At 49.3% G+C, this 15,392-nt stretch overlaps 1 protein-coding gene across 1 annotated transcript in view; it reads left to right on the top strand.

Annotated features, from left to right (window-relative positions):
• Positions 1-5,635: 5,635 nt before the first annotated feature.
• The window catches only part of LOC135911222 (uncharacterized), a 100,551-nt gene continuing 90,794 nt past the window's right edge, over positions 5,636-15,392 (top strand). Inside the window, exon 1 of the mRNA XM_070526297.1 lies at positions 5,636-5,728. Coding sequence (XP_070382398.1) covers positions 5,683-5,728 — 46 coding nt within the window. The 5' untranslated portion in view covers positions 5,636-5,682. The remainder of the gene's footprint in view (positions 5,729-15,392) is intronic.

Genomic DNA, 15,392 nt, shown 5'->3' with positions numbered 1-15,392 from the left:
CTAGGCGCGCTGGCCGATCGCATGGACGCCCTAGAGCGTCTGGTGATCCCGAATAATAATACGTCCGTAACGCCGATGCTGGTTGTTGTTCCGAACGCGTCGGGGACTCAGATCAGGGCTACGAGCACATCGGCACGTCAGAGTGGCGGGAACTTCTTGCGTGCACCTGTGCTTACGGCGTGTACCCCGGACACTTTATCTAATCATGGATAGTTCCAAAGAGGAGTTCAAAATTTGGCAGTGGAACTGCAGGGGGTACACCAATAAGAGGGCTCCTTTGCAGCAATATTTAAGATCGCTACCTAACCAACCGCAAGTAATGGCATTACAAGAAACCCTCGTCTCTGCCGCATCCCTCTCTGGTTGTCGTGCCGTCTCTGTGCAGGGTGAAGGTCGGGGAGTGTGCACGTTAATTGACAGGAGGCTTACACACTTGTCTCACGACCTGAAGCTGGCGAGTTGCAAGGTCGAATACGTCATGTCGGAGGTTCTGCTCAACACGAGACAACGCAACCAGCGAAGAAACAGCGTGTTTATTCTCAACATCTACAGCAATCGTAGGCACTCGCAACAGCAGTTCAAAACGATACTCAAGAAGTCCGTCGACCTGGCCGGCACCCATCCCTTGGTCGTCGTCGGAGATTTCAACGCACCGTACGGCGTGTTGGGGTACGTCTACGACACGAGCAAGGGCCGGGGTCTGGCAGAACGCCAACGAAATGGACCTCACGCTCATCACGGACAAGGCGTTCCCCACCCGAATCGGCAACTTGGTGAGCCGGGACACCACCCCCGATCTGGCGTTCGTGAAGAACGTCGAGGGAGCCGAGTGGAGCAACACCGCAATAAATTTTGGTAGCGACCATTACGTGCTCGAGACCCGCTTCGAAGTCACCCGAAGTAAATCCAGGGAATTCGCTGTCACGGACTGGGACCTTTTTCGCAAGCTCCGCGGCAACGACAGCGCACACGGGTGCGCTGTCGTTGCCCAAAAGACCTGGAAGATTGGTGCGAGCGAATCAAGAGTAACGCCGAGTCATCCACTAAGAAGATCGTCAGCGATCTGGAGGTAGAAAAGATGGACAGTAGGCTGGCCCATCTGATCGAGGCCAAGCAGGCGGTGCTTCTAAGATGGAAGGGACAAAGGTTTAACCGAAGATTGAGGAAAAAGATCTCCGAGCTTAACAAGGCCATCGAAGATCACTGTCTGACCCTCGGCAAGCAGCAATGGGACGAGGTCTGTGACTCGATAGACGGGCAGATGCGTAACGGCAAGTCCTGGGGCATGCTTAAACATCTCCTCGACGAGGGCAGCACCAGATCCAGTCAGAGACACACGCTCGCCAGAGCCTTGCTCGAAGCAACCACATCCTGTTCCGGGGACGAGCTGGTTGCCAAGCTCACGGAGAAATACCTTCCCATAAAGCGTGGAAACGAGGAAGACCGGTTTCCTGACTACCTCGGCCCAAGCCGCCCGGAATTGGACGAAGACTTTACCGTGGGGGAAATTAGGCAAGGCATTTTCGCGCTCAAGGGGAAGTGTGCGCCAGGTGCCGACAGAATCACCAACAAGATGCTGCGGAACCTTGACGACGGTTCGATCGCATACCTCACCGAGAAGATCAACGAGACCTGGAAATACGGCAGCGTGCCAGAGCAATGGAAGACCGCCAACGTCGTCCTGATCCCCAAACCCGGCAAGGCTCCGAACGTGGAGAACCTCCGACCGATCTCTCTCACCTCCTGCGTTGGGAAAGTGGCGGAGCATGTCGTCCTCAACACACTAAACAGATATCTCGAAGAGAACAACATCTATACTCACAACATGATTGGCTTTCGTGCCGGCCTCTCGTCGCAGGACGCCATGAAGATGATGAAACATCAAATCATCGACGGCAGTACCAGAGACACCAGGGCCCTGCTCGGACTCGACCTCGAGAAAGCCTTTGACAACGTTCTCCACGAATACATTCTGGCCTCCGTGGCAGACCTCGAGCTGGGCCCCAGACTATATAACTACGCCCGTTCGTTCCTGACGGGGAGGAAAGCGAAACTGCGGATCGGCGACTTTGTCTCCGACGAGTTGCTCCTGGGCCCACGGGGCACGCCGCAAGGCTCGGTCATTTCTCCTGCACTCTTCAACATCTGCATGATCGGGCTCTCGAGGAATCTGGCCCAAGTTGAAGTTATCAAACACACCATCTACGCAGACGACATCACCATCTGGTGCACTGGCGGTAGCGAAGAGCAAGTGGAAAGCGCCATGCAAGAGGCGGTAGACGTCACGGAGCAGTACCTGCTACCCACCGGACTCAGATGCTCCCCGACCAAATCTGAGCTTCTCCTTTATAGAAAAGAAAAAGGGCGCAGACCCAAGGGCTGGAAACCGGTCTCGGAATGTGGTATTCACCTGTTCATGCGGAGCGGTGACCCGATACCCCGGGTGGACACCATCAGAGTCCTGGGTATGTTTATAGAATCACGCGGCGGCAACGGCACTGCGTTACGCAAGATAATTGCGAAAACCGACAATGCTTTTCGCCTTGTCCGAAGGGTCACGAACAGACATCGTGGCCTCAAGGAGGACAACCTGCTTCGGCTCATCAACGCCTTTGTGCTGTGTCACTTCACCTACACGGTGGCCATGCACAACTGGCTCAGAGCCGAGCGGGAAAAGCTTAATGCCCTCATTAGAAAATTCTTCAAGAGAGCCCTCGGGCTGCCCGTCAGAACGCATACAGAGGACCTCCTTCGGCTCGGCATACACAACACCATGGAGGAGATAGCCGAGGCTCAGGAACGGGCCCAGCTAACTCGGCTGTCCACCACGCCGGCCGGCAGGCGTATCCTCGAGGAGATCGGACTCGCACCAACCAAGAACTTGGCTGAAGACACCCAAATCCCCAGAGAAATAGGGGAGAAGATCGTGGTCGCCCCTTTGCCCCGCAACGTTCATCCCGTTCACAACGCAGGTCGTCGCAAGGCAAGAGCATTGAATATGCTAAAGCAAGTAAACAGGGACAAGATCGCAGCAAGCTTCGTGGACGCAGCTGCATACCGAGACGGCAAGTCTTTTGCGGTTTCCGTCGTTGACACGCTGGGCAAAGTTATCAACTGTGCTTCCGTCCGGACGACGAACCCAGAGGTGGCCGAGCAAGTGGCCATTGCACTCGCCATGCAAGATGGTCGGAGAGACAGGGTGTATAGCGATTCGAAAGCCGCCATCAGGGCATTCCAGAAAGGCCGGGTAGCCCGGCAGGTAGTTCAAATTCTGAAAGGCGCCAAACACGGCAACACCTCCATGCACTCGATTTTTTGGTTCCCTGCACACGTCGGGGCGATTGAGGGGGTTCCTGTGAACCTCAACGAGTCTGCCCACGAGGCTGCGCGTGGCTTTACCGACCGCGCTGCCCTCGGGTCGGGCGACTCTCTCCCCGGACACCGAGACGCTCCTCTCACCCACAACGAAATAACTAAATTCTTCTACTTAGAGAGAAGGGTTTTCCCCCCACCTCACTCCAAGTTAAGCACGCCGCAGGCGGTCACACTAAGACTTCTGCAAACGAACTCGTACCCAAATCCGGCGTCCCTTAATAGCATATATCCAGAGATTTATACCAATTGTTCTTGCGTGGCCTGTGGTGAGGTAGCTACGTTGCCTCATATGTTCTGGGAGTGCGGGTCGCTGTGCCCGAAGTTCACCAAGGAAGAGTGGGACGCCCTCCTGCGAAGTCCCGTCTTTGAGGATCAAATCCTGGCCGTCCAGCCCGCCCGCGATCGGGCCGGCAGACTAGATCTGTCAGTCCCATCGTGGGATTAGCCAGGTGCGCGTTTTATCGCGCTTTGCTGGACCAAATAAAAGTTTATTCACTCACTCACTCACTCACTCACTCACTCACTCACTCACTCACTCACTCACTCACTCACTCACTCACTCACTCACTCACTCACTCACTCACTCACTCACTCACTCACTCACTCACTCACTCACTCACTCACTCACTCACTCACTCACTCACTCACTCACTCACTCACTCACTCACTCACTCACTCACTCACTCACTCACTCACTCACTCATCTGCGAAGAATCGGATATGCAAACAAATAATATAAGGCAGGTTTATAATGCATATCAAGAAAAGTATGGAGCCTAAAATACGGTACGTTGCAGTACGCCTGAACGTAGGGGTGTTAAGGATGAAAAGTTTGAGTTGGCATATGCCAACTGGCTGACGGTGAGTTCAAAACCCTCGAATCCAGCTTGGAACACAAGGCTGAATGCTCCGACAGGATACCTTTACTAAGAGGTGACCATAGGGAACCTTATCGAACACCTTTCTGAAATCAAAAAGTATTATGTTAGTGCGGAGGGAGCAATTTAGGTTTATATGTAACTTGTGCAGGAAAAGAGCAAGTACAAAAATATTTTTTTTTTGCGGAAACCATGTCAACTTGGGTAAAAAAATTAACAAATGTTTGGAAGATAGCAATCATCATTATCATCAGCAGCAGCAGCAGCCTGCTGGCAATATGTGAGTATAAAATGTGTTCCATTATTTCCCAAGAGACGCTTGTTATGCAAATGGGATGGCAGTTAGTCGGTGATGATCGACTTCTTTTCTTGAAGACTGGGATGACCTTGCCCACCTGCCAGTCATGTGGAATTGAACCTGTTAAGGGATTTCTGGAATATGAGTGACAAAAGTAGGCTACACACATGTTTAATATTTTTAGCACTTTAGCATCGACACCGTCTACTGCCGTGGATGACGAGTTCTTCAATGCTTCAATTACTTTGACAATGCCGATGTGATGAAGTGTGACATTTTGCATGAACGGACAGGCCAATTATGGTGGATCGGGCACGCTGTCAGGTGATTCATTAGTAAAAACCGAACTAAATGCTGTGTTAGGAAAATCTGCAACCTCAGTTTCAGGGATCGGGACCTCGGAGCTACAATAAGTGAAATCTCATTCTGTTGATTAGGATTATTGGTTTTTCCAATATCGCTTTGGGTTAGTTTGCCGCATAGCTGCTAAAGTGGTAGAAACTTGTGTTTAATCTGAGCGGCTAACTATCCATATTCTTTCTCGACTGCGTAATACTTGTGCTATATGTGGAAAAAGAGTTAGATTATTTGGTGGACTGAAACAGCCACTTTTTCTGGTTATTTAGTTGTTTGAAGGATATATTATACCATGGTGATGTAATTCTTTATGTTATTGTAATAGTGGGAATATAAAGATGTATGAGGCTATGCATCTCTGCTTTGAATAGCAAGCAGTTCAACTCGAGAGAAATTAATGGCAAGTTAGTGGCAAAGGTATAAAGTATTCAGATAATTCTCGGTTTATGCTGACACATCATAGAGCTTTACCACAGAGTGTAAGCATTTTGCGATTTTTTTCTTTAGTATGCTACAATAAAATGAAGTATGTACTGTAAGGTGGAAGGGAGGAAAGAGAGAAAAGCAGAAGGCTGGGAGGTTAACCAGAATAACATCCGAATGGCCATCCTACACCGGGGGAATGGGAAAGGGGAAAACAAAGATAACAGGATGAGAAGGAAATTAGCGGTGAGTTTGCTGACGCATGTGGTCTAATAGTTATTGCACTTATAACCACAGACGTTCACACAAGCCCGTCGTCCTCAAGAAGCACAAAAGTGCCTTCACCGCTTTATGGGCCGACGAGCGATGGAGGTGGTGTTCCAGCAGCACCTGCACGGTAAGCGGCCGATTTTCCAGTTTTTGTAGAGCGTTGGCAAGTTCTTGTCTTTCTGGGGCATAATCGTGGACAGTGGCACAGCAAGTCGTTCATATTTTCTACGGTGCCGGAGACCTCGCATGCTGCATTGTCGGTCACTCCAATTAATGTAGAGTATGCCTTTGTGAAGGCAACTCATAACCAAAGGCGAGAGAGAAGCGTAGCTTCACGTCGAGAAAGTCCGAATGGAGGTCGGAGTTGCAGCGAGGGGTTTAATCAATACGGTCCTGTGAGTCTTAAGTTTGGCGAGTTCCACGCGGTCAATGAGAGACTGCGTGCCAGGTGTCGAAGCTGCCTTGCGGCGTCTCTCCTGGAAAGCAGAATTGGAACGCTGTGCTCTTCTTGATGTGATGTGCAAGCAGCGCTATCGGCTGAATCATTGCCACTGATTCCACAATGGCCAAGTACCCATTGAAAGACAACCTCGTGACCTTTTTGTTGGACGTGATGGTGAAGTTTAACGATTTAGTATGTCAGCTGTTTACGACATCCACGTCGGAGAACTGACTGCATGCACTTTAATGCAGGTTTTGAGTCAGATAACAAAGCCCATTTTCTAGGTCTTTAAGAATCAATAAATTCTAGTGCACCACGCAGAGCCGTTAGTTCTGCCATTGAGGTCGTGACATGCGGTGTCTGGAACTGCAGTGTTATTCCTCGCGTTGGTTGTATACCAAGAATGTACACCAGTCGCGGTGCTTATACTATCTCGCGTTGGTTTAACCACCGCACCACCAGAACTGGACGACGTAGTCAATCCATCGGTATAGATGCGCACGTGGTTGCTGTACCTTTCATGCAGGAGGAGTAAGGTCAGTTGTTTTTGTGCAGAAGCCGGTACATCTGACTTCTTCTGTAGTCCTGGAATCATTATATGTACTTGTGGATGGCTCAAACACCACGGACGAAACACTGGCTTGGCCGCCGGTGCGTACGCTGAAGTAAACGACGCACGATGTGCACTGGCTGTCGCGCTAAATGCCGAGCAGGGCCTTTCAGCAGTGAGGTCCGCCAGTTGGTGGGAAGGGGTCCTAGCGTAATGTCGGAGGTGCATACGCATTGTTTCAACGGTAATGTGCGCCGTGATTGGGTAATCCTGCGCTATGGCAATGGTTTCAGCCATTGACGCATTGCGTGCTTAGCCAAGATATACCTTAAGGACTTGTGCTTGAATGCAATGTATCGTACGCAGGTTGGTCTTGCAGGTGTTGGATACTGCAGGCAGGCTGTACCACAGTAATCTAATTAACAACGCTATTTACAGCTGTAACATAGCCGTGCATAGATACTCCCCAATCTTTTCTTGCAAGGAACCTGAACAGGCGACAGATAGCAGTGTGCCGCTTTTTCACTTAATTCACGTGCGGAGTGCAAGATAGGTCTCTCAATTACGACTCCGAAGAACCTATGACTTCTGCTGTATGGTATAAGTTGTCCGTCAATTGATATGCTGCACGCAGACATTGGCTTCCTCGTGAATGCCACCATTGCGCACTTTCCGCGCGAAATTTCAAGACCTTGCTGACGAAGGTAGCACTATGTGATTGTCGCTGCTTTCTGTAGTCGAGCGCGAAGCTGAAGTCGTGTTGCACCTGATGCCCAAATACTGTAAGGTTACCTATCAAACCGCGCAATAGGGTGACGGGAGTAAACTTATCAGGATGAGTTGTTAACACAACATTTAAAAGAATATACGAGTGATCAGTAACGTGTGTGGGATCAATGAGGAGCTGCCTTAAGCCGAATGTTATACACCTGCTTAAGAAATCGCTAGCACGACTGCTTTGAGATAATGTAGAGGCAGGATCAGACCAATCTATAGTTGGAAAATTAAAACCACCGAACAGAAGGACATGACTGTTAGCATATGTTTTTGTTAACGTATTCAAGGCTCAGATGTAGAGGCGTGAAAAAACTGTCCACACTAGCAAACCGATAGCAAATACCAACGAGGATGTGTGGGCGTGTAGCAATCTATCGCAGCCAAATAATTTCCAGTTGTAAAGAGAAGTCTAAATTTACAAGTGAACAATGCAGATTACGGTTAGTGGCGATCACGTGATCAAGGCACGTGAATTGTTGGAGACGTTTCATATCAAAAAGCGAGGTTAATCTTGTCTTAGCGACACATCAGCTTCACTTTTGCATGCAGAAACAAGTTTTTTTGGTAGCCAGCTGTGATTGGCGTCTTGAGCGATTGAAGCTGTTTTGTATGTTGCGCGTTCGCTTGCGTGTATATATTGGATGGTATACAATATAAACAGTCGAAAGTTGTCGCTCCCCTTGTTCCCTCCACTCCTTCCTTGTTTGCGCCAAGCGATCATATTTATGGTCTGCTCAGCAGTATGAACTGACTAGCCCAGCAACATGTTGTTGTAGTACATCTACACCGTGCAAGTTATCGGGTATGTCTTTCAGGAATGTGTCAAAATGCGAGAGGAACGAGACAATGTCGGTATCATCGATTGCATGATGTGTTAAAAAATGTTTCTCGAGAGAACAGACAAAGACATGTTTCTCTTATTTGTAAGGCAGCGCACAAAGATGAGCCTATAGACTGCAGAGGGCATCACGCTTGGGAAAACACTTGGTATATTAGCGAGCAGAAATGATAAAGGCTGACAATTCCGTCGACACAGTGTACAATTTGGAATCAATGATGCCTCCTCAACAACCTGGTTAGAAGTGTGGTCGAAATAGTAGGTTTATTTCACCTGTGATAAGCTTTTCATGTCGCAAGTTGTACCACAGTTTTCGGGTCCATCCCGCTCTATGAGGTGTTTCTGGGCAAGGCGCGTGCTTGGAGTGGGATCACGTGCAACGGCATATCTTTGAATTTCCGAGCTCACGAGAGGACATGATGTTTGTCTTTATTGTGAGCAAACCTCACAATTACAGGGTTGCATTTTCGACTTTGGAAAGCATCGATGTGATGTGTACGCCCAATATCACGCAGATATATATCTGTAAATCTAAATACTGTTTACAATGTGCATGAGATGACAACAACTTTATTTGAGTCCTGAGGGACTGAGATCTTAGGGAGCTAAAACCGAAGGCTCCCGAAGATAAAGTCGGTGGCGCCACCCACGATGGGACCGGGAGATGAAGTTCCGCCGCAATGTCGTGGCCCTCTGGACAGCCTGGAGTTGCATGTGGAGATTGCTGCTCTTGAGCGATTCCTGCCATTGTTCTTTCGTGATGGGTGGAGAGGCGTTAAGGGCTGGGCACAGCTAGAGCATGTGTTCAAAAGAACATCAGTCATGACCACATTAGGGGCATGACTGTGAGTGGGCAGGATCTATCCTGTTAAGAGACCGAGGAATGGGATACGAACGGGTTTGCAGAAGTCTGAGTGTGCTAGCCTGAGGTTTGTTCAATTTAGGGTGAGGGGGTGGAAATGCCTTCCTGCCCAGTCGATAATGGGCAACGATTTCGTGGAAAGTACATAATGGATGTTTGTGGATGCTGACCTCGTTACGAGCCTGGCTACCCACGACAGCGCGGTACGTGAAATCACGTGCTCTCCGGTGGGCCTGCTCGTTAGGATTACATCCAAGCGGGTTAACTGAGCTATCTGGATGGGCTGGGAACCACGAGATGTAATATCCTTCACTGCTCGCCGTAGTCCTTTGGAGTGCTTTAAGCAAAATACTGTTCGCCTGTTCAGATACGAGAGCGGACGAGAAGGATCTAACCGCCGTGCGCGAGTCCGAGAAGATGATAGCAGGAACCTTTGAGCTGTGAAAAGCCAGAGCGATCGCCGCTTCCTCCGCCACATGGGCAAACTTCGCATAAACAGAGGCTGCATTGACCAGGTTGCCTGCCGCGTCTACCACCGAGACAGCGAACGTATCCCCACTGTCATATCTGGCAGCATCGACAAAGAGGGCATCTAGTTTCTGCTGATTTATCTTTTTAATGATGGACTTGGTTCTCGCTAATCTCCTACCCTCGTTATGCACTGGGTGGATGTTTCGCGGAACGGGCTCAACCATGATGTGAGTTCTGGTTTCCCGGATCAAGCTAACTTTGGTCGCCAGTTCATGTCTTGGTTGGATTCCCGCTTCTTCTAAAATCTTGATCCCTGGCTTAGTGGATGAAAGTCTCATTATTTGACCCGCTGTGTGAGCTTCTATTAGTTCATCGATGATGTTATGGAGTCCTAGCTCCAGCAGCTTCTCAGTGCTTGTGGACTGCGGAAGGCCGAGCACGCGCTTAAGGCCGGTTATGGTTAGGGAGTCGAGCTTGGCCTTTTCCGCTTTACCCCAATTAAGGTGCGGCGCGATGTAGATAACATGACACAGGAAGAATGCTTGATAGGCTCTGAGCAAATTCTCCTCTTTGAGACCGCCTCTTCAATTTGAGACGCGGGCTACAAGTCTTAGGACATTACTAACCTGTCCAGTGAGCCTGTTGAGGGCCGTCGAGTTACAGCCCTTGATATCAATGAGAAGACCTATAATTTTGACCGAGTCCGTCCTCGGTATAGGATGCCCATATTTAGCTCGAATTTCTATAGGCAGAGTTTCCAGAGGCGCCAGGTTTCTGACCCCCTGTCTGGACTGGCGGTATAACAATAGCCCTGATTTAGCGGGGTAGAGTTCAAGGCCTGTGTTTGAAAGAAAGTCTTCAGTAGCCTCCAACGCGCTCTGTAACGAGTGTTCAAGCATGGCTAGCGATCCGCCCGGTGCCCAGATCGTGATATCATCCGCATAAATGCCGTGACCAACGTTTGGGAATGCAGCGAGGCGAGTGGAGAGCTTGTGCATGGCTATATTAAATAAGAGTGGGGACAGGACCGAGCCCTGCGGGGTGCCGCAGGTGCCTAGTTCGTAGGGTCCTCCTGTGACCATGCCTAATCGGAGGTGTGCCTTGCGATCCGCGTGAGGAAAGATCTGGTGTAATCATGAAACTGCTGGCTCAGGTTGAGAGCCGAAATCTCCGTCAGTATGTGCTTATGCGTGACCCTGTCGAAGGCCTTGGAGAGGTCCAGTGCGAGGATCCCTCTCACGTTGCGAGTAGGGTTATCAAAGATTGCTTTCTTAAGCAAAAGCATAGCGTCCTGTGTGGACAACGCCTGTCTAAAGCCAATTAGGTTGTGTCTAAAGACCTCCTTGTTTTCAATATGTTCAGTTATCCGGTTATGTATCGCGTGCCTTGGTGATGCATGATGTAAGGGAAATAGGCCGCAGATTATTTATATGTGGGGGTTTTCCTGGTTTGGGTATGAGTACCACTTTGGCGGTACGCCATTTTATCGGGACCTGTCCACTTTTCCATACCTCATTTATTTTGGCCGTGACTATCTCGATTGCCCTATCATGTAGGTTCCTGAGGAGTTTGTTCGTGATTCCATTAAGTTCCGGGGCTGACCTGCCGTTTAGATCGAAGAGAACATGTCTGATCTCTGACACGGTGAAAGGTTCGTCTAGATCAGGTGCCGAGAATCCCATGTAGTTCACACGCTCTACCGGGCGATCCGCGTCTTTAGCGAGGGGGAGATAAGTATGAGCTAAGTTGTTGGCTAATTCGATGTCGGTGAGGCCAATTGCAATTTGTTTCTTAATGAGCCTATCCGTTGCAAGGTTAAGGGTGTCCTTAGACTGTTTATCGTTGAGGAGACTTTTCAATAAGCTCCATTTGCTACCTCTTCGCATACGCACGTCCGTTTCGGTACACGTCTCATCACATTGCTGCCGGGCGAGCTGGGCTGAATAGGTTTCAATCTCCTTGTTAAGAAGCGCGATTTTGGATCTTAGTCTACGATTAAGCTTTCGGGTCTTTCACCTGGCTGAGAGGGCGTGTTTGGCCTCCAGAAGGCGAGCGAGTCTCGAGTCCATTTTAGGAACTTCAAGATCCGTAATGATTTCTTTGGTTGCTCCTTTAACTGCCAAGTTCAGATTCTCTAGCAGATCTGCCTACGTCTCGTCTGGCGGGACTGTGTCATTTCTGATTTTTCGAAAGAGGTCCCAGTCCACATACTCATATCTCGCGGGTGGTCTGGGTTTGACACGCAACAGAATTTCAAGTATGTAATGGTCACTTCCTATAGCCCCTCCTGAAAGTTGTCCCACGTGCCTTCGATACCTCGGAGGAAGGTAAGATCGGGGGTCGTATCTCGACTGACCGAATTACCGGATCTGGTGGGGAGCCTTGGGTCTGTGACGAGTATTAAGCCGAGCTCTGCAGCGTTGAAGGCTAAGTTCGTTCCTTTTGCACTTTTGTAACCGTACCCCCATTCCGTATTGGGTGCGTTAAAGTCACCCGCGACAACGAGAGGCGCGCTTCTTGCCGCCCTAGAAATGGTGCCTAGTAATGTTTTGAAGTCTCTTTTCCTGTCCGATGGTGCGCTTTGCACGTTGAGAATGAAAATGTTAGAATTGATTGTTCTGTTGGGTACGATCTCTATTAACTGGGCCTCGAGGCCCGCTTTGTACGCGCGGACCTCGTGCTCAACGAACGAAATGTTCTTTCTGATTAGGGTAGCGATATCTCTGCCCTTTTCTCTCCTGTATGCTACGGTGCGGTACCCCGAGAGTGAAATTTCTGCTGTACATAGCGTTTTCTGTAACAATATAACTTGCGGCCTGTCCGCAATAGACCTGAAAAGCTGTCCCAATGGGGCCTTGCGCCTCTGGAAACTTGCGCAGTTCCACTGCCAGATTTTCAGATTGTTGCTATTTGTGTTCGCCATTTTGTCTACTGAGAATGATCAATTAGCGGGTTCGGGTTCGCCTCATTCTGCACTGTCGACACCGTAAGCCTGCCTTTGGCTTGGACATTGGGCCTCTCTAGTTGAGTTAATCTCGTCTCCATCCCGGAGAGCATTTCCATCATGCGTCCTAGGGTATTTTCTATGGCAGCTAGCTTGCCTCTGCTGTTTATTTTGGCCGGAGGACCGGCGGCGGTAGCTGTGGCTTCGCTCGGCTCGGCCATCTCATCCTCCTCTTCTGTGTCGCTCACCGGTTCTGGGTTGGGAGCTTTACGCTTGGATTTGCCAGCAAGCGGGCCTAGAGTTTTAATTTTATCCTCGTCGCAGTTCGAGATCTGCCTTCTAATGCTATTTTAGGCCTCCTTAAGTTCTGCAAGTTCGCGCCTGAGCTGTTGATTTTCCGCCTCAAGTGATTGGATTCGGGGATCATTCACTTGCTCTGACTGTGCCTCACCACTTGCTCCTTTGACCGTCGTAGTCTTCTTTCCCATCGACGGCGCTGTGCCGGAGCCCTTGACTTTGTCGGCCCACGTGGCCCGCTTCGCAGGCTGGGAGCGAGACCGGGACCGGGATCTCGATCTGGATGCGCTGGTTTACCCGCCTTTCCCTGAGCCGGTTCGCCTCCTGGAGCGAGAGCGCCCCTTCGACTGTGAGCGGGCTCTCAGGGTGGAGCCACCATGTGCTGCCGCACGTGTCGCCGAGCTCTGTGCGTAGGAGGTCATGATGTCTTCGCCGCTGTCCATCTGTATTCTTCGCTCCATTTGTCATCGCCTTCGACGCCGACACCTAACGATATATGGGATCTGGTAGCGTTGTTTGCATGTCCTATCCCCGGTGATACGGGGGCCGCCGCATGCTTCACATTTGGGTGTACATTGGTGTTCCTTCTCTTGCGACTCTGAAGACTTCATTTTCCCACAGCCACGGCACTTGTTCTTTTCCTCTTCGCTACTGGGGCACACGTCGGCTCTGTGACACACGTGACCCCACCCGTAGCATACATCCACCTGCCGTTTGTACAGAAAGCATGGAACGAGGGCGGCTCCACACACGACCGTGTTGGGCACTCGCATGCCGTCAAAGAGTGTAACAACTACTTGCGTGTTCTTAATTCTTCTGACTTCTAGTGTCGTAGGGTTTCTTGGGTTCAGAATCATCCTCCTAAGGGCTGCTTCGTCAAATGAAGGGTCGATGTTTCTTATTACACCTTTGCACGTGTCATCGGGCGCGGAAATGTAGGCTGACACCTCAAAGGCGCCGAGTTTAGTATGTATCTTGCTGATTTTTGCATATGCCCTTGCGTTTTGATCGTGAGGGGTAGAGATAGCCAAAATGTTCTGCATCTTGTTTAGGCACACGGTGTCCTCGGCAGTCTGCTGTTCCGTCAGGGCCGCCGCCATGGCCAGGGCTTGGGCGAGGAGTATGATATCCGTTTTGGAAACGTAGAGGCCTTCCTTGGGGCGCACGATGATCTTGATTTGGTCCTTTGGTAATTTAGGTAGCCTCGAGGCTGTCGTTATCTGCTTCATGAACCTTTTGGCCGGCGAGTTGGCCGTGCGGCTGCCAGCCGGCATATTCTTGGTGACACGTTGCCCGCTATATGACGGCGCACTCGTTGGTTGTTTTCGCTTGCTGCCGAGGGCGGTGGTCCATCCCGCTTCATCGAGCTCCACCGGGGCGATTTCCATCCCCTCGACAACTATGGTCCCGGGCATGGTTTCTGTTGCTCAGTAGTTCGCTTGGAACGCCGGTCGTCCGCGCTGGCAACCGGGTTAGGCCTACGCCTTCTCGCGTTGCCGCGCCGTAAGTAGGCGTAGCCCCTTGGGGTTGGCGCTCTCGCGCAATGCATTGTGCATTATTGCACAATGTGCAATAATGATTTTCTCGAATCACGCCATGATTCTTTCGGTTTATCTTTGATGCCGTAGAAAACGAGCAGATTTCTTCTGGATCTATTTTCAGCATCGTTTTCCAGGCATACAGTACACCTATCTTTGCGGTATTTTCGGTGCTTATCCTTTATGCAGTTTACCCAATTCAATCTGCATATCGTCGATACGAGCACAGGCTGTCTTAATTTTGTCATAGCCATGCCCTAATTTCGCTGAACATTTTATCATGATCAATCAGCTTTTCTTTTTCAATAGACTCTAGTTGCTCTAGCATTGCCCTCTGCCCAGATTGCAGTTCTTTCAAAACATTAAAAATCTCCTTGTCGGGGCCGGGGTTAGATTCGATATCACCAGCTAGCATCAGAAGCTTTAACAGCCAATGCGCACAGTCACACTAAATAAATGTGTGTTAATAAATTTGTTTAAGAGGAAGCTTTAGCTCGGGCGCTGCTATCTAAATACATGTAAAAGGAGAATTCGTTTTTCTCGGCAACCACTGCACCAAATTAGACGAGGTTTGTTGCATTTACAAGACAAACTTAAAATCTAGTGACTGTTGGTTTCGAATTTTCGAGTTAGGTCGTCAATTTTTTTATTAAAAATTGGCAAAAATCGAAAATTTTCAGAAAACGAAACTATCAAGTTTACAACTCTGTAACTCAACTACTAAAAATGATAATATAATTCTGTGAATGGCATCTAATAGTACATCTACAGCGGACAAAATTGATATGTTACACATGAATATAAAAAAAATTAATCATAAGGAAATACAACTTTTGCAAAACCGTTGTAACTAACGTAACAAATTCACGTAAGATGTAAAATGACATATTGAATTTGTCCGCTTTGAATGATCTAATGGATGCCGTTTACAGAACCGCGATATCTGTTCTTCATGCAGAACTATGAATTTGTAAACTTCGTGCTTCTATTTTTTTCAAACGGTCAAATATTTGAAAATCGTTTTAAGAAAATTCAAGCCCTAAATCGAAATTCCGTTTCCAACAGTCACTAG

The sequence above is a fragment of the Dermacentor albipictus genome, chromosome 9 (assembly GCF_038994185.2).
Source record: "Dermacentor albipictus isolate Rhodes 1998 colony chromosome 9, USDA_Dalb.pri_finalv2, whole genome shotgun sequence".
NCBI lineage: Eukaryota > Metazoa > Arthropoda > Arachnida > Ixodida > Ixodidae > Dermacentor > Dermacentor albipictus.
The sequence above is the reverse complement of the archived record's forward strand: the minus strand, read 5'-3'. Positions and strand labels throughout refer to the sequence as shown.